The sequence below is a fragment of the Andrographis paniculata genome, unplaced genomic scaffold (assembly GCF_009805555.1).
Source record: "Andrographis paniculata isolate CXL003 unplaced genomic scaffold, ASM980555v1 Contig51END, whole genome shotgun sequence".
NCBI lineage: Eukaryota > Viridiplantae > Streptophyta > Magnoliopsida > Lamiales > Acanthaceae > Andrographis > Andrographis paniculata.
In genome coordinates this window covers 320238-339499 of record NW_026137586.1, presented here as the reverse complement: position 1 = coordinate 339499, position 19262 = coordinate 320238, and the positions used below count along the sequence as shown (strand labels likewise).

At 32.9% G+C, this 19262-nt stretch overlaps 2 protein-coding genes across 4 annotated transcripts; one reads left to right on the top strand and one right to left on the bottom strand.

Moving 5' to 3' along the window:
- Positions 1-5120: 5120 nt before the first annotated feature.
- Positions 5121-9610, bottom strand: LOC127253524 (NAC domain-containing protein 60). Of its 3 annotated transcripts, none has more exons than XM_051278162.1 (5): positions 9099-9610; positions 7283-7536; positions 6885-7169; positions 6369-6815; positions 5121-5390 (listed from the first exon to the last, which is right to left on the bottom strand). In XM_051278162.1, the coding sequence occupies exons 1-4, from the start codon at positions 9331-9333 to the stop codon at positions 6375-6377; spliced, it is 1215 nt and encodes a 404-aa protein (XP_051134119.1). In that variant the 5' UTR covers positions 9334-9610; the 3' UTR covers positions 5121-5390; positions 6369-6374. The 3 variants fall into 3 exon arrangements, with proteins under 3 accessions (XP_051134119.1, XP_051134120.1, XP_051134118.1); XM_051278163.1 differs by lacking the exon at positions 5121-5390 and adding an exon at positions 6101-6247; XM_051278161.1 differs by lacking the exon at positions 5121-5390 and having other exon boundaries at positions 6101-6815.
- A 2453-nt stretch (positions 9611-12063) lies between these two features.
- LOC127253816 (bifunctional nitrilase/nitrile hydratase NIT4B) lies at positions 12064-17889 on the top strand. Its single transcript, XM_051278589.1, has 5 exons — positions 12064-12379; positions 14075-14254; positions 16334-16627; positions 16711-16992; positions 17402-17889. The coding sequence occupies exons 1-5, from the start codon at positions 12226-12228 to the stop codon at positions 17572-17574; spliced, it is 1083 nt and encodes a 360-aa protein (XP_051134546.1). The 5' UTR covers positions 12064-12225; the 3' UTR covers positions 17575-17889.
- Positions 17890-19262: the final 1373 nt, after the last annotated feature.

The window sequence follows — 19262 nt, the reverse complement described above, 5'->3', positions numbered from 1 at the left end:
ATGAATGACCGGTAATTGCAAGTTTATTGATTCGAATTCTACAAATGCTTTTTTAGCCCATGTTGTTATACAGAACTTGTCAAATTGACATAATTTGCAAGCTATTATATTCGGCCTAAAGATGATTTGATAAGAATATTGGCTCGCATTAAATGATTTGAACATAGGCATTTATAGTCTTGTACCCTCTTTCACGAAAGTAATACAATAATATTCATTTACATATTTCTAAAATTGCAAAAAAGAAAACAAAAAAGACGATTTTGTTTAGAGATAATAGAGATAAAATTATACTCCCTTTCCTCCGGTAAAATTAGAGCATCTGTGTCCGGACACGGAGATTAAAAAAAATAGATATTTTTATTGAAAAAAATGATAAAAATAAAAAGATAGTTAGAATATTGAAGGATAATGGTTAAATATTGATTTCTTTACTTTGTCAAAATTAGTAATTATTAAATTTAGCAGACAAGCTAGATAAATTTGATGGATGAAAGAATATATATTAATTGATATATGTATATATAATCATAAAATTATAGAGATAAAATTCGTTGATCCTTACTAATGGCGAATAACTCTCTAGATTAGCCAATGATCAAGACTCCGTTTATACAATACTTTTGAAATATTCGACAATTGTTTTTTTATTCTCAATTTGGTGTGTTTTTCAAATGAATAATAACTATATTTTCACCGAATAAAAATGTACCGTTCTAGTTGAGAACTTTTCTTTTTTGGGTCCAAATACGCGGTTCAATAGCAAACCATATGTAATATTTCTTTCGTCTCATATCTATCTATCTATCTATCTATCTGTTTGTTATTTTTATAAAATTTTAAAAATATTAGTATTATATTGGGACATATTAGGAATAAAGATAAAAAATAAATTACACTAACCTTATTATTGTATGATACAAGGTAATGTCATTTGTGTAATATATTGTAAATTAAAAGAGTATTTGTAATATTGAGTAGATAGAATAGTTACTAAAAAAATATAAATAAATAATTTATTATGAGACGAAACAAAATGAAAAAAAAAATAGTTAATTAAGAAAGAAAATTATACTATTTATAATACCAAAACTCCAACATATACAACGTATGGTAAGACTGAAAATTTAAATTGTTTGACTAGTCTTATCGATGCATTGTTGTTGATACTTTAAATAGCAAGTGGTCCTTATAAGTAGGTGAAATTATTCATTAGGGGTGTGTTCGTTCTGGGGATTGGATTTTAAATACACTATCCATCCTATTTTTCTTCCTAAAAAACATCAAATCAAACACTTATTTTCATTTTTTATATTATATTAAAAATCAATTTTACATTTAAAACATCACATCAACATCTATTTATATCATGATGCAACTATTCAAATTCAAAATTTTTAATATTCAAATTCCAACTCAAAATCCAAACTCCCAACAAACACACCCTACATGTAAATGCAATTTATTTGCGAAAAAATAGATTTTAAGAATACTACAAAAGATTTAATGTTTCAATTTAAAACTATATTTCAATCTCATTAAAAAAATAAAATAAAATAAAAAATTAAAAAAATAATAATAATAATTTGTTAACATTCACTTCAAAATAAACCAATTCTAAAAACATCACCACAATTAATCCCAATTTTGGGATTTTTTTTTTTTAAAGAAGAAATGTTGCTCTTTATCTTCACTAAATTTGATTTGTATTTAAGTATGTTTTAAAAGTATTTTAAAATTTTGAAAAAAAAAAAAAGTAAAAAATGAATAAGAAAAAGTTGAATGTATTTGCTTGTGTTTTGAGTTTGAAAGTTGTATAGAAATAATTGTCGGTAATATAAATAATAATATTTTATATTGAATTGTTAATTTTTTTATTTGAATCTATTGAATATATATATTATATTTTTGTATAAATATATGAATCTATTGTGTCTTTTTTTTTTTTCATTTCTGATAATTTTGAAAAAATAATTATGAATAAATAGCTTCGACATTAATTTAAAACATATGCACCTTATAAATTATTTAGTTTATTAACATTGAATTTGTTCACTTGGATTCAGATTTTTTTTAAAAAAATAAATAGATGAATTGAGATTTTAATACTCCCTCTGTCTGGGTTGTGGTTGACACGGCATTTAAGGAATATTGATATTATATTGGTATTGGGTAAAAAGTACGGGTAAAAGACTTTTTTGCCATTGTGAGTGTATTAGTTTGAAAAGCAGTAATAATTGTGTAATAATAATGAAAATGTAACAGTAGTTTTATAGTGATATGGTTATTTATGAAAATGAGACCATTGTTTTGGGACAGACAAAAATGATAAACAAAACTATTTTACTGGGACGGATAGAGTAGTATTTTTATTTTTTGTTTTGATTTGAATAATGTTTTTAATGTATATTTTATGAATGAGAATAATATTATTTATAAAAAAATTTAAGCGTTGAATACTAAAAAAATCATCAAATGAATAAACAACCTCATGGACCCAATTTTAAAATAAAATTCATAAAATATATAAATAAATTTTTTGTAGTAAATTTCAAATTCGAGTGTGTTGGATTTCCATTTCCATTTCAATTTAATAGTTTTCGGTCATGATGATTATTATTAAAAATGTAGTATTATTTATTTTTATAAAACATTACATCAAAATACTTTTCAAATAAAAACTCAGACAAAATTTTAAACTCAAATTAAAACCAAACAAACTTACAATGACAAATTACAAAGTTTGTTTACTTGGTTATTCATTTATTTTTAGTGAATTTATTATTAAATACTCCCTCCGTCCCGGTCGAAATGACCCATTTGCTTAAGAACACGGTATTTAATGTAGCGTAGATTAGTAAGTTATTAATAATAACTTATGATATTATTTTATTATTTTTATACGAGTAATGTTGTTGACATTTTAAATATTTTTAGCATTATATATTAAATATATACAATATGAATATCATTTTTGTAGAGAATAAAATTTTATATAATACAAATAAATAAAAAAATAATTTATTTATTTATATTTAACTTAAAACTAATTTTATTAAAAATAATAAGTTTTAAATATAGATAAAAATATTTATTTATCGAGGAGAGAGATAGAAATAAAGGGGTTTTGAGTGGGATACCACTTGTTACAATAAAACGAGAAAGAAAGCAAATAAATAACACAGATATTTGACGTGGTTCGGTGACGGTGTGTGAACCTACGTCCACGGGCAGGAACCAGATAAATTTTATTATACTGATCCAGATATTTACAATTATGTCATGGATTTTGGTCTCAGGAGCGTCATTCTACTCATTCAGTGATTCGGGAATCATGAAATCCTATACCACAGGTAATTTTGGTGTTTTCTATCTTGTAGATGATGAGACACTGAAAAAATTGTAGGTAAAGGAATGATTCGAATCAGAATACCGAATGGTGGAGAGTGGAGATTGGATGAGGTACGTTGAAGTGAAAGATGAAATTAGTCTTCAAGTAGGAGATTGTTGGGATATGAAACCTGATTAAATTGATTTATATTTATTAAATATGTTTAAAATGAATAAATTTACTAAAAATAAAAATGGGTCATATTTAATGGGACGTACAAAAAAAGAAAAGGGTCATCTGTCGCGAGACTGATGGAGTATAATATTTCCTATGGAAATTTACAGTCTGTTTGCTATGGAACAATTTTTCATAAATATTACTCCCTCCGTCCCACTTACAGTATCCACGTTGCCGTTTTTGTCCGTCTCACATCTCATGTCACATTTTTTTTTTTTTGAAAATAATTATATACTTTAATCTCATTTTAAATTTTTTTATTTTATAATTTTTTAAATTTTAATTAGACTAATTAGTTATCTTAATCTTAATTTATAATTATTTATATTATAGGATAATTATTTTTTTCTAATAAATTTTTAATTATCTACTAATTATATTTATTCTAAATTCTCGTGTCTACAGTAATTTGGACACGGTACATGGGACGGAGAAAGTATTAAAAAGATACAAATACACATATTAATATAATATATACATTATCTACTCAAAAAGTCATTCATTCAATACAAAATATTATTTTTATATTATCAATAAAATTCTAGTAGAAAAAATCAATTTATTTAAAAATACTGACCATTAAATATATAAATTTTTATAAAAAAAATTATGATGATATACTATGAAAAAATAATAATTAAATTGAATAAAATAAAAGTTGAAATTTCAAAGCCAATCTATGCGTTGAAAGGGGTTTCTTTAAATTATAATTCTACAACATTTATTTTAGCATTAATAGAGTCATAATGAATTCCAACTAATTCATATTAATGATATATATATTTCCTTTATTGGTGACATATTTTCTGTTTGAGAAATTTAAGGTATGTACCATACAATTTATTTATTTATTTTTGACAGGTTGCTGTCAAATTTAAGGAAATCATTTGTTGCGCTTAGGACCACATTATATACATATATAACTAACTTACATACCTATTTCCTTTTTCTTTAACCAAAAAAATTATATGTATGCCCATTCGTCCAATATTTATATATTCATTTGGTTTTTCATGAAATTCCAGAAATATTAATATTATATTGAGATAAAATAGAAATAAAGATAAAAAGATTAAATTAACATTATTCGTATTATATGATATAAATATAATGATATTTGTGTAATATATTGTAAATTGGAAGGGTATTTGTAAGGTTAGTTAGATAGTACAGTTACTAAAAAAATAAAATACATACTTTGTTATAAGAAGGACCAAAATATAAAAAATTGATAGATTGTTAATAGACGGAAGGAATATTATACCATTAAATATAATACAATAAATATAATTCTTATACACACAAAATTTTGTTGTATAGCACGTGACATTATTGAGTTTCAATACAAAAATATATTTATATAATCAAATCTAAATATTTCTAAACAAGAAATTACGCCAACAAAACTTTGCCTCTAATCCCTTTAACCGTTACACATGTCGAATTAATTTCAAATTTTCAAATTTTAAATTTTAAAATTACAAATATATTTATTTATATTTAGCCCATAAACAATAAATATACTCGGAAATAATTATATCTTCTAGTTCCATGAATTTTAATATATTTGTAATTTCAACAATTTAGATATATAGATTATGAAATTTATTCGCAATTTAATCGCATTTAGATCTTATACCATTAAATAAGAACAATTGATGGAGCTAAACGTTAGGGATATCAACGGGCAGATTCAGGACCGATTTTGAAGACCCCGGGACCCGCCCTGCTAGAAAATATTAGAACCCAAGACCCGCCTAGCTTCAACCCTGCCTGAGGACCCGTCCCGCGCCGAACCCTCCAGGTTTGTTAACCCATTTTTCTAAAAGAATGAATAAAATAAAATTTTTTAAAATAATTTAATATTAAAAAAAAAACATGCATCAAAGTGCCAAAAAATTATAGTACTAAAAATAAAAACAATCAATATTGACAATAGTCCGATGACGGTCAACAGCAGTCTGGATTATAAAAAGAATTGTAGAAAAACAAATGCAAAAATAAGTTGATTTATAATTAAAGTTCTATTTTATATTTAATTTTGTTAAATAAATAAATAATATTATAATTTATATTGTATAAAACTATAAATAAATTATAATAATTATTAAAATATTTGAGTTCAGGTTCAAGATTGGGCGAGTTTATAATAAAACTCGTAACTCGCCCCGAACCCGGCTGGGTCTAAAACTCAAAATCCACAACCCACCCCGAATAAAATATTTTAGATCTGAACATGCTCCATTAAGATCGGGTCCGAAGCGGATCCGGGGCTAACCCACCCTTATTTGACATCCCTACTGAGACATCCAAACATCCCTGCTAAAGGTAGAGTTTATAAAATTATGAAAAAATCTGAACCAATTTTAAAAATATGAAAATTTAGAGCAGTTTCTTACAAATAAATTTTGTACAATCTAACCTTCTATTTATATAGGTTAATATTTATATTTCTATTTTATTTTATATTTTTCGATTTCATGGAAAAATATAACATTCAACTACTATTTTGCATACAAAAACACATAAATGTAGTCCGAGTAATCTATCCATATCCATCGCAAACACATATCTACACATAACTCTCCAATCCATCGCAAACACAACACACTTTACTATTTACCTACCATACTCGCATGCTAACCGTTAGCGCGTTCATAAACTAAACTCTCCTCCGGCCTATATACACATCATATCACATATATATATATGCATTCGCAACTCAAATTCCGACACATTTTCAGCATCAAAACTAATCGTGCCATAAATTTACAACACATTAGAACAATAGCAAGCATACCTTATACTAAATCGAGGATTCCCCGGGGGATGTCGCAAGCTTGGAAGCATCTCCGACCTCGTCGGACTCCATGAATCTCTCCAAGGACAATACAAACAGTATTAGCAAGATTAGCATTACCACAAACATGAATATGGACTGGAATTTGACCCTTCTGATTCCGAAATTTCCGGCCGCCTTCACAGAGACCAAATCCGGACAAGTCGAAGGAATACCATTACCGTTTCTGTTCGACTTATTACGTTTTATACTCTGCCTTTTAAGCCGGAGCCTCCGGTTGGCAGTTCCTTGTATAGGATGGGAAGAAGGCGTAGCCTCGTCAGTCTGCGGCGACTTCATTTTCGACTCGGTTTTTACGACGGGATTCGAATTTAACGAAGAATCGTCCAGCTTGATTATATCATCCTTAATTATGTCGGCGTAACAATCCTCTTCCTCGGGATTACACTGCAAACAAAAAATTATGTGTATAAACATCATATAGATGTGTTAGTGAAGAACCGAATGTCGCATTACCTTCTCGACGCTAGAACATTCAGTGTGAGAGAATGTGCTTGTCCGTTTATCGTCGGATTCGGAATCGACGGAATGGGAATAGTAGCTGCTGCTACACTCTTTTGAACAGCTCTCTGCTACCTTTCCGACTCCATCCTGCACTCCCGGCTGTTCGATGTCAGATAAAGCAACTGTGGTTGTACTGTCGTTTGCCGCTGGCAAATCCCGTTCGTTCATAGGACTTCTAGGGTTGTCGGTTAAACGGAAATCACCGTTCTTTCGAAGGCGGCAGACGACCATTGCATCCTTCAATTACTCATGGAAACGTTACATAATCAGCTCTTGCTACAAATCATCGATCATATATTATACTATCCATTGTTTCATCTCATGCTTGCTCTAGAAATGATATTACTAACCTGCGATTTCTCAGTCGTACAATATTCATGCATTAACCACTCTGTCCTCTGCCCTTTCGGTGCCCGGCCTGTGTGGAAGACTAAAGTCCTCTTCGTGCCAATCAGCTTCGATCCTGACTTTACGCTGCGTTCTTTCCCCGTTGCCTTCCAGTACCCTGACTCAGTTGCTCGTTTACTCTGAGAGCCGTTCGGATACTTCCTTCCACGAGGAGAAAAGAAAAACCACTCGTTCTCTGATTGAATAATGGATTGTGCTGAATTCATTTAAAGTGAAAACAAGTTACTAAGTCCTTGAGCTCAATAAGAAACTTGTATGTACTTCAATAAAGCATGAGCATATAAATCGTTCGAGATGGATAAAAAGAAGAGTAAAATGATAAGTTAATTACATAAGCAACCACAAATGCATTCCCAAAAATGTTAATCTCTATTCTCACCACACATAAAGTGGGGAATCGAAGAAGGTTTTTTCTTTGGTCCAACTCTTATTCGGTACTAAGGTTTACGTGGGGGCTTTTAACATAGAACTCCCGAGTAGAACTTGGGAGAGAAAGTCATTTACTACCCGACTTTAGCTACTTGGTTGCAATCCGAAAAAAATAAAAAGACATTAGAATGTGGAAAATTGATGTATGGAACATCTATCTATAGGGACATGAATTCAAAGCATCGAAAATCCCGTCTACGCTATTTCCAGTTGCTCCTGTACTAAAAATTTCACTTGTGGCGCCTTTTGTCTCGTCTAAGTACCTCAATGAATCTCGTGAACTAGAAATGAACAAGAAGGCCGCAAAACAGCATCCAATCAAACCTATTTCCATTATTCACTAGATACCCGAGCCTTCTTCTATAACTCACATTATTTGCAAAGATGCATCGAGCACACTATGATTGGAGAACCATTACCAAGTCTTGTGACAAGGTTCACTTTCTAAACAGATTATAAATGTCATGGAAACTGTTTTCTGATGAGTCCCATGGGATAATCGATAAAAGTCATACTCAACCTCATATTTCAAGGCATCGAAGAATTAATTCCGGCTGCTAAAACTGAATTCTCATGATCATATTAAGCCAAACACCGAGCCAAGTCGTTGAATTCTGCACCCATAACATCTACTCTACAGTTTTCTTTCCCTCGAAGAAAAGTTTCGGGTTGATTTTGATCCAAAATAGTACCTTTTATTTACAAGCTACAAGTAATTACAACAAATTTCAAGAACACATTTAAGAACAGGACAGCAGATTCCAACACAAAAGCAAGATCTTCCTGTTCCATACAGTTTAGGAAATATGTATATATGAACTGTTTCATCTACATCTTTTAATCAAGGTATCTATAAAGTAAACATTCTTTTTCAAGATTATGGCATTTTCGATCAAAACCAAACTTATAATCTATTCGAGTTTTTATCTTTACAAAGCTCTTCAACAACTGAATTTCACATCTCTACAAACCAATACAAGAAATTGCTTCATTTCTAGTGAACAATCACAATAGTAAACCAAGAAAAATAAAAAATAAATCAAAGTTTGTGAAGGTTAGCAAGATATTGATGGCAAATTTCGTTGATAGCTACAATCCTGATTCAAATTTGAACAATTCAAACATCGAATCTTTCAACCAAAGCACACTCGAAGAACACAATAATCCTTGCAGACTCAAAGCAACAATTTCTATCAGAAAATCACACCACAGCAGAAGGAAAAAAAATTTCAGTATCGATTTAGAGTTACGAACAGAGGCACAAATTAAACCTAATCACCTCAGTCAGAGCAAACAAAAATTACGATTCGGATGTAAAAAGCTCCAAACCTGGCAAATCCCAAGGCTCGTATCCACAGATATCAATCTCAGGAATCACAGCAACGCCCTCGTCCGATCCCTGAAGCTTCTTCTTCAAGTAGTACTGAATCAATTCATTGTCGGTTGGCGAGAATCGGAAACCAGGAAACGTAGCAGACGCTTCAGCAATCGAAATTTCCATGGGGATTTTAATACTATTGCTATTGCTATTGCTATCTGATTTCTTCGCGCTTCCATCCTCCATTTTTCTTACAAATTTAAACAACCCAAATTAAACCCTAAACCCTTGCTCCCGACGATTCTCACAGAGGAGTTTGTGTGATGGGCACACTAGGGGAAGGAACAGATTCGGAAGTGAGGGAGACTGAGAATTGAAGCTTCCGTCATCCATTATTGTTGCCGCGAAGCTTTTGCGCAATAGCGGGTGATGGTCACGTGACCGCTGCGGGGATTGCACGTGTCCACTGGTTCGTCGTCCTGCTGCTACCTGTTTTGCATGCACTGCCTTTGTCGAACGACGTCGTATTATGCTGCCAGCCGCCACCGTATTCGGTGCTGACTTTAGTGTTTTTTGTTTTATTTAATTTACAATTACCACTGTTCAATCAGTTCCTTTTTTTTTTTTTTTTCATAAAAAATATAAAAATATTATAAACATAAATGTACTAGCGTACCATACACGTAGTACTTATGGAGGCACAATGTATGCATGTTTTAGTGAATATTTTCAATGGAGGCACAATGTATGCATGTTTTAGTGAATATTTTCATTGGTTTATAAAATCTATATATTTACACGTTATATATATAGATTTTATTATATTGTTATTCTCCCTACTTCGTCTCTCTTCATAGTTAAATATAGAGAGAGAGATTTCTTTTGTCGTACTCAAAGGAACTGCCTGTCCCTATGCCTATGCCTATGCACTCAATAAAAAGACTCTGATCAAATTACACGTAATTCTAATTAAAAAATTACAACATAATCAATGTCTCAACCCATAAGCCTAAACCTAAACAATAGCAAAAGTTAACTAGCAAAATCAGTAAGGCATATAATTCTCAATATCAAGTAACAAGAGGAATCTACAGGAACTTGACACTCGGAAGTTCACTCTGGTCTGCGGTATAAAATCCTCGAGCCGCCAGGGAAATGTCCTCCGAAAAGAGAGTCCGCACGATGTGCTCACCATTCCTGCTAATGAGTCCGCAATTTGATTGTCTTTTCAAAAAACCTGTGTAATTTTTCATGTGATGTTCCGAAGCTGCAAGCAAAGCCGAAGAACAAGGGGCTGAAGCGTCCAATATCCGGTTGAATGAAAATACCAGGGAGATGCAAACAGTAGAGTCTGTCTCAATCCACAACAATAAATAGTTTCGACCCACCGCTAAGTCCACACTCGTGCAAATCGCATAGAGCTCGGAAAAAGTGTTTGTCGCTCTTTTGATTGGGGCGCTACCGCCGCCCATGCAACGTCTCAAGTGATACCGGTGGCACCTGCAGGCCCAGGATTTCTGATTGATGTTCCATCTATGTTGAACTTAAATCACACAAGGATAGGATTGGAGGACGATGGCTTGACGAAGGATACCGAAACTCGAAGTTTATCGCTATACACGTAGATCTCCCTCCCTCCCAGTATTTCCTAAAAAGGATACCGGAGCATAAGAAATCCAAACAATAAGAGAAGAGTGATCGGAGTGCATATGAAGATGTGGAGCATAGATGAACAACTCTCCAAAATAATACATAATATATTTTTTTAAAAAAAAAAGTTAAAAAGTAAAATAAATTCAGACTCATTACAAAAAATTAAATATTTAACTTTAAAAAATAACATATTTTATATTTTTAATAACACAGTTTTTTATCTCATATACAAAAATCAGTCCATCTAAATAAGCTGGTAAAAAAAGTCATTATTTTATATTGCAATATATTAGTATAATCCTATTGTTCTTTCAAACACATTTTTTCAAAAAATTAATATATTATGAACTCTATTTATTTTATATTAGCCACACAATTTTTTGTATAAAAAAATAGGGTCCTATTTTTTTAGTCCCGTAACTGGACCATTTTATTATTTTAGTCCTGTAAGTCTGTCGCAAACTAGTTCCATAAGTGAAAAATTTTCGTTGTCTTAGTCCTCCGGCGCCAGAGACGCCCGCGTGGCTCGCCGGAGGTGACGTGTCCGCCGCCAAGTGTCCACGTGGATTTTTTTTTATTTTTTTATATATATATTTTTTAATTGGACCAAATAAAAAAGTAAAAAAATAAAAAAAAAATTTAAAAATAAGTTTTAAAAAAAATTTAAAAAAAAATCCACATGTCCGCCAGCCAGGTGTCCATGTGGATTTTTTTAATTTTTTTATATATTTTTTTTAATTGGACCAAATAAAAAAAATAAAAAAATACAAATAAATTTAAAAATAAGTTTTTAAAAAAAATTTAAAAATTAAAAAATAAAATAAAATTCACGTGTCCGCCAGGTCAGCGACACCTGGCAGACACATCACCTCCGGCGAGCCACGCGGGCATCTCCGGCGCCGGAGGACTAAAACAACGAAAATTTTTCACTTATGAGACTAGTTTGCGACATGCTCCACTTACGGGACTAAAATGATAAAGAGGTCCAGTTACGGAACTAAAAAAACACAGTTTACCCAAAAAAATATTAAAACACAATCATTTATATTTATTACTCTTTTTCCCATATAATTTTTTCTTTTATTTTTTAAAAATATAATTATACATTTTAATCACATTTTAAAATTTAAAATTTAAATATAGTTATAATTAATTTTATTAAATTATATTTTTAATTACTTTTCATTAAATTATAATTTAAAATATATTTTTTAATTATTTTTTATTAAATTATAGTAAATAATTTTTTTCACTAAAACACTCCAAATTCGCAGCAGCAATCGGCCCAAAAACATTCACCAACCTTCTAGAAGCGCCCCAGATACAGTCAGCTGAGTTTCGTTGCAGTGAGGACTGAGGAGGATATCGCCATTCACCACAACCGCACACCCCGACGCCCCTAGCTGTCTGCAATCCCTTTTAATTTCACAATCTCCATCGCACACTACTGGACTGGAGCAGGAGCTGGAGGAGAAGCTAAGGGCCATGGCGTTGGTCCCCACTCCCACCTCTAACGTCAACGATCCTCCATTGTTTGCCGAGGTCGATATGGGCGCCGATGCCTCTGCTCCCACCCCTACTGTCCGAGCCACCGTCGTCCAGGCATCCACAGTCTTCTACGATACTCCAGCTACTCTAGGTTCGTTTTGCTTCCATTTTCTGATTGATTTTTTTTTTTTTTTGTATACCGATTGTCTGCTTCCTGTTTGAGATTCTGCTGTTTGTTGAGAATTTTGAAGCTGTTTCCAGTTGAATTGCAATTTCGAGGAGCTGAATTTATTTCTCAAGTTAAATTTAGGGCAAAGGTTTTGTAACTAAAGTGAAAAAACAGTAGAGATGCATTGCTTGTTGGTACCGAGTTGGATTGCCATATAAATTTCAAATACTTTTTGAATGATTGTGTGCCACCCAGGCCGCAAGCCACGCTAAGTTGAGCTCGTTTCAGAGTTCACCATACTTTTCAGTGGGCTTTGTTCTCACTCACGCACGCCCTCAGCCCTGGGTGGCTTTCCAGGGTCACTCCGCAAGCCAGCCACCATCCTTAAATTAATTTAGGGCAAGCACGCATAAATAATGTGCACATTGTTAACATATGTAGACTATTCAATCCATTTAATTTTAAATCAATTTTGGATGGCCTAGTACCGGCTCATCCACACACATAAGGTGGCCAAGCAATGGCCAACTTCGGGGCATCACATCGGCCGGGTGTCACAGTTGATATCCCAGAGTCAAGCCGTTGCTTGGCCAATTTCCGTGTGTAAATGAGCTGTATTAGGCCATCCAAAGTTAACTAGAGATTAAATGAATTGAATAGACTACTCATGTAAAAAAATGTACATATTTCTTTCGCGAGCCCTACGGAAAGAAATATAGAGTGAAGTATGTTTTTCCTAAAGTAATTTGATGATGGGTGACCTCTGAGAAGCCTCTAGGGTGCGCTGGTGCGCCTAAGTGAGAACAAAGCGCAATGACTCGTGTTAATCTGTTGGGCCAGTTTACAATCCCGACACGTCCGACTTTACGTGGCTTGCCGATTGGGGTGTCACAGATTGTGTTGTCTAAGAATCGTCTGTGGATCTTTAGATTCATGTAAATTGTATTATACTTTGGTGCGATGCTGTTCAATTTTTTTCAATTCAATGCACATTGATGTAAGGATGTCGTAGCTGTTTGGGAGATTCGGATCTCTTCAAAATATGTGAATATTTTCCATAGAAAATAATGTATAGTGTAGCCATTTCTAGTCATGTCAAAGCTTGTCAGGGAGATGTCTTGCTTGTAATATTTTTCACGTTCACATCAAGTACCAAAACCCATGTGAAAAATGAGATAATTCAAAATAGATACAGTTTATGATCTTCTTTAGCTTCTGATGTACCTGTCCAGCATGTAACTCCATGCTTCGATTAGTCTATCATGTCCATACGATGATCACTATACACCCTTTGATTAAAACTCCTGAAAGCTCCAGACAAGTTAGAACATGTTGTATTTGTCCTGTGGCCTTTTTACTCATAAGATTTCCATTTTGATGCCATAACTTGTGCATCTTCATGTGATGTTCTGCTTCTGAGATTATGGGAGGTTTCAAATTTGTAAAGGGATTATTACCAATGCAAAATTTTGTATATTTCAAGTTGTGAAAACTAAAGGGATCTAATTTCGAGAAAGCTTTGGAGTAACACTAGACAGGAAGGCAATGCTTTTGTTTTTTGGGTTGCGATTTCTACCTATCACTTAGCATAAAATAAGGCTCTGATTTTGTCACTGGCCTTGCATTTTTATACACTTTAAATAATGCATTACTTTTTTTTCACCACTATGCTATCAGATAAAGCTGAAAGATTGCTGGCTGAGGCCGCCTCATACGGTTCTCAGTTGGTTGTATTTCCTGAAGCATTTATCGGAGGTTATCCACGCGGATCAACTTTTGGTGTTACTATAGGCAGTCGCTCGGCCAAGGGGAGAGAAGAGTTTAGGAAATATCATGCTTCAGCCATTGATGTTCCTGGTGAGAATCTTTACTATGGTTTCAAGCTGCACACTGGATGCTAAGTTTTTCATAAAATGCAGCTTTTAAGTTTCATTATGGAGTTGATTTAGAAGCATCATGTGGTTTGTGTCTTTGCTTGTGCTATATACCGACAACTTCTTTAGGTTATTTATTAGAATGTCATGGTTATATTACTGTTGGGTTAAGACTAACAGAATAACCACTTCACCACAGATCGAGTTCCATAAGAATGTGGAACCAAAACCAAACAGTCTATAAATGGCTCAAGTTTTAGTTTAAATTCCAAATTGCAGATTTAAATTCTAATTGCATCTGTGACATGGTTCTTTTATAGTTCTATTTTTGTCCTTTAATATATTCGTAATGGAATCTGGAACCATTATACATCATCTTTGGAATGGGAACTGAAACCGAGACACACAGTTCTTTATATGTTTGCTTTGATCTGATAAGGCTTAGTTATAAAGGAACCCATGGTCATGTGTAGGCTACTTTATGCTTTCTTTAAGTGTGATGATTGTGCTGCTTGAGCAAGTGGCATTTTGCATTGTTTAATGAACTTTGTAATATGTAACGTAGTCGTCTTTAATAAATTTGTTTTCCATTTCTGCCCGTGTAGCCAATACGTCGTTGGTGAACCACATAAATTTGTGTCTTCTTTATATTTTTGTTTATTATTTGATGATTAATCCTTATCCGTCACAACAGTATACGAATTCCAGAATATAGGAGACTCCTGCATTTCTTTGTACCGTGGTGAGATACCATGCAACTCAAAACCAGTCTCATTGAAGTAACCTTTGCCTTACAGTGTTCCCAGATCTAGTTTCTTTCCACGGCTTTCATTCTTTTAGTTGTCTTGCACCTGTGACATCTGCAGTTGGTGCACTTTGCTCATTGGAGTCATATGAATTTGACCTCTTTTTAGTTTGGGAGCACTTCTCTGATTCACATCACAAATGCAAGATTGTGGATTGTGGCTGCTGGTTCATTCCAATGTTTCTATAGTCGCTGGTACCTAGCTCACTATAGTTGGTATATCATCAAGCTATTAAATTGGCCATAGATTGTTCCGAAGGGCTTTTTCTGATCCTATGAATGTAGAGGCTCGATGGACCACATGTTTGTTGTGGAGCTAAGTTTCCTCGTGTAAATGATTTAATTTTGTGTTTGTTAGGAGATACTTTGAGTGGTTTCCTTATTTTGGTAGCATGAAAAACATTTTGTTCCTAGTGCTTGAAATGGAATCAATATAGAGCTTGAAATAGCATTTTGTTCATAGTGCTAGAAAATTTTGTTCATTCTTTATTGTTACTGAAAGCCATTGTACTTTAATGATGTTATTGTAATTCTCCGGAGTTGGGCCGGTGCTAGGCCTAACTCCCGTGTATGAATGAGTCGGTGTTAGGCCATCCAAGAGTGAATAGAGAATAAATTGATTGAATAGATTACTTATGTCAATAATGTGCATATTTTATTTGCCTATTGAAAGAACTAGTTAAGCGTGTGCTTGCTGAGTAATCTGAGGATGGTGATCTAGAAGGACTTGTGTTGACTTATAGAGCCAATCTAATCCCGACACGCTTGGTCTCGCTGACTTGCGAGCTGGAGTGTCAAAGTTGGTACACTGTCGTTGATCCGACTGTTGAAGGGCCTAGCAATTGATGAATAATTGGGAGCAACGTGGACGTTGTATTCTTAAGTAGAGAGGATGTAATTCTCGGAGTTGGGTTGGTGTTAGGCATCATATTGACTTGTGGGGCCAGTCTAATCCCGACATGCCCGCTTGCGGGCTGGAGTGTCACATTTATTATCTCTCGATAAAGAGGCAATTTAGACTTAAGCATTATAAACCAAATAGTGAACACATAAAAAACTTGGTTTGAATAGAAAAGATTATCTTTCTGCAGCTAAAGTTCTGATAACTGAGAAGCAATTCCCAAGTTTCCGTGGCTGGTTCAGGACCATTTTGAATTCTTTTATTAATCCATCTGTAAGGTCCTTACTAACAGACAATCCATTGTAGTTTAGTGATGTTATGATGCTGTCCCATTGATTTAATTTGCTTTTTCTCAGGTCCTGAGGTCGATCGCTTGGCTGGAATGGCAGGAAAATATAAGGTGTATTTAGTCATGGGCGTCATCGAGAGAGATGGCTATACCTTATACTGTACAGTTCTGTTTTTCGATTCTCAAGGGCAGTACCTTGGAAAGCATAGAAAAGTCATGCCAACAGCACTCGAGCGCATAATATGGGGATTTGGAGATGGATCAACAATTCCTGTTTTCGACACACCAATTGGAAAAATCGGGGCTGCAATTTGTTGGGAAAATAGAATGCCACTTTTAAGAACAGCAATGTATGCTAAAGGTTGGTTTTTCCGTTACCTCTGATCCCAATAAGTTTCGACAATCATATTATATATAATCAATTTCGAACAACCATGTCTACAGGTGTTGAAATATATTGTGCACCCACAGCTGATTCCCGGGAGGTGTGGCAAGCATCGATGACGCACATTGCTCTCGAGGGCGGATGTTTTGTTCTGTCCGCGAACCAGTTCTGCCGGAGAAAAGATTATCCACCTCCACCGGAATATGTATTCTCTGGAACTGAAGATACCCTTGGCTCTGATTCTGTTGTTTGCCCTGGTGGCAGTGTGATTATTTCACCTTCCGGAACTGTCCTGGCTGGTCCTAATTACGAAGGCGAGGCAATTATATCTGCTGATTTAGGTATGCCATCTCAGTTAAAAGTTTCTTGAGTGTTTTGCTCGATGCCGTCATTTTTCCCCCTGCCGTATAAAATAAATTGTTTGAATTTTTACTTGCCTTTACTATTCCCTACGACGCGTATTGCCTTTTAGTTGTGATTATTGCTAGTTTGCATATTTCGAACTAGTTTCTTCGACAAAGTTACATTCTTTTTTGTCATCTTATTTTAGTTCCATTATGTAGTAGAGTCTAATTCTGGTCCTATTAATCAATGCTGATTGCAGTTATAGGTCAATTTCTTGTAAAACTTTTGGAAAGTCGAAAAAAATGCACAGCTCGAAACACAATCCATTACCAGTCTCGCACCTGTTAATTTTTTTTTTATAACATTTTTTTAAGAAAGCTTCCATTATCTGGTTGGCAATGGCAGATCTTGGAGAAGTGGCACGTGCAAAATTCGACTTTGATGTGGTCGGACATTATTCGCGGCCGGAAATCCTAAGCCTTATTGTGAAGGACCACCCGATGCCCCCGGTTTCATTCACATCAGTGTCCCAAAAGGCTGAAACCTCCCACAAGCCGGTGACAGGTAACCTTCTATAGCAAATAAATTAAAATGTGTCTTTGTACATCTGAATTATGAGTTAGAAGTGCATCAAAATTTCATCGATACGTCCAAAACTTCTCGTCTCTACTTGAAGATTTGGTACATGTGCTTGTGCTTTGTCCTCACACAGACATTACATTTACACATATGTATGTAGTGTGTGTGAATGTTTGTTTGTTGGGTAAGGGAACAATAGATGCATGAATTAATGCATGTTTGTTTGCTGAAATGTTCAATGAACCTTGTTGGTATATGTGAATGTGACCATATTTCGATAGCAAGTGAATTATGATATTGTAGATTGTCATTGATATTAGTGAGGATTATGAGAATTTATTGTATTTTCAAAAGCATTGTACAAAACTTTTAAATCACATATGGCTTGTAAACTTGTGCAGAATTTACATCTTTTAAAGTTTCTGTGCAATATTTTCGTACAATTTCTAAACTGTAACGAAGTATGGTGCAGTCTAACAAATCATATATGAGTTTTAAGCAATCTTGTCGAAAAAATATATGTATGTGAATATTTTACTAAAATAGATTGGATTTGGCTAAATAAATACTACTTTCGTCATCCAAATCCGTGCTTGATTTTGATGACGACGGGAGGAAAATATAAAATACTCAAATATGGTAAAGATTTTTAGATAGTAATGAGAGTACTTGATAAGGGTTTGGACCGAGATTGAATTTGAGTCTAAGCATATTCAAAAGCTCGAGCTCATTTTACTGAATCAAGCAAATTCAACTTATTAAAAAATTGATTTCAACATAAATAAATAAATAAATAGTCGACTCAAACTAAAGTTTTGCTTTCACGAATTCTTTTTCTTTTACTCCCTCCGTAGCATGTTTACAATTATTTTTTTTTGTTCGTTTTATATAATTTATTTATTTAAAAAATATTATATATTTTAATTATATTTTAAATTTTGTAATTTTAATCAAATTATTTAGTTATTTTAATTTTAATTATACAGTAGTTATTTTTATTAATATAATACTCCCTCCGTCCCACATATCATGTCAACGTTGCCGTTTATGTCCGTCCCACGTATGAAATCACTTTTTTTTAAAAAAAAAAAAATGATTATACATTTTAATCTCATTTTAAACTTTTTCATTTTATTTTATTTTTAATTTTAATTAAACTAATTAGTTATCTTAATCTTAATTTATAATTATTTATATTATAAGATAATTATTTTTACTAATACTTTTTAAATTATCTACTAATTACACCTATTCTAAAATATTGTGTCTACAATGTAGCAGACACGGTATGTGGGACGGAGGGAGTAGTATTTTTTAATTATTTACTAAATATTTTTCTAAATTAGATACGGCAATAATCCCTCCGTTCCATAAATATAATCTTAATTGGGTTGGACACGGAATATTATATTGGTAGTTGTAAAAAGTATGAATAAAATATTTTTTTACTTTTGTTAGTGTATTAGTGTAAAAAGTAGTGACAATTATGTAATAAAATAAAAAAATAGGGATAGTTTTATGGTGACATGACTATTTATGGAAACAAAATTATTGTTTTAGAACGGACAAAAATGGTAAACAAGACTATTGTATTTGAACGAACGAGTAGTATTGGAACGAATGAGTATAATATAGATAAATTTAGTGGAAATGAGAAGTTATAATTTTTAGTGCTGTTCATCGATAA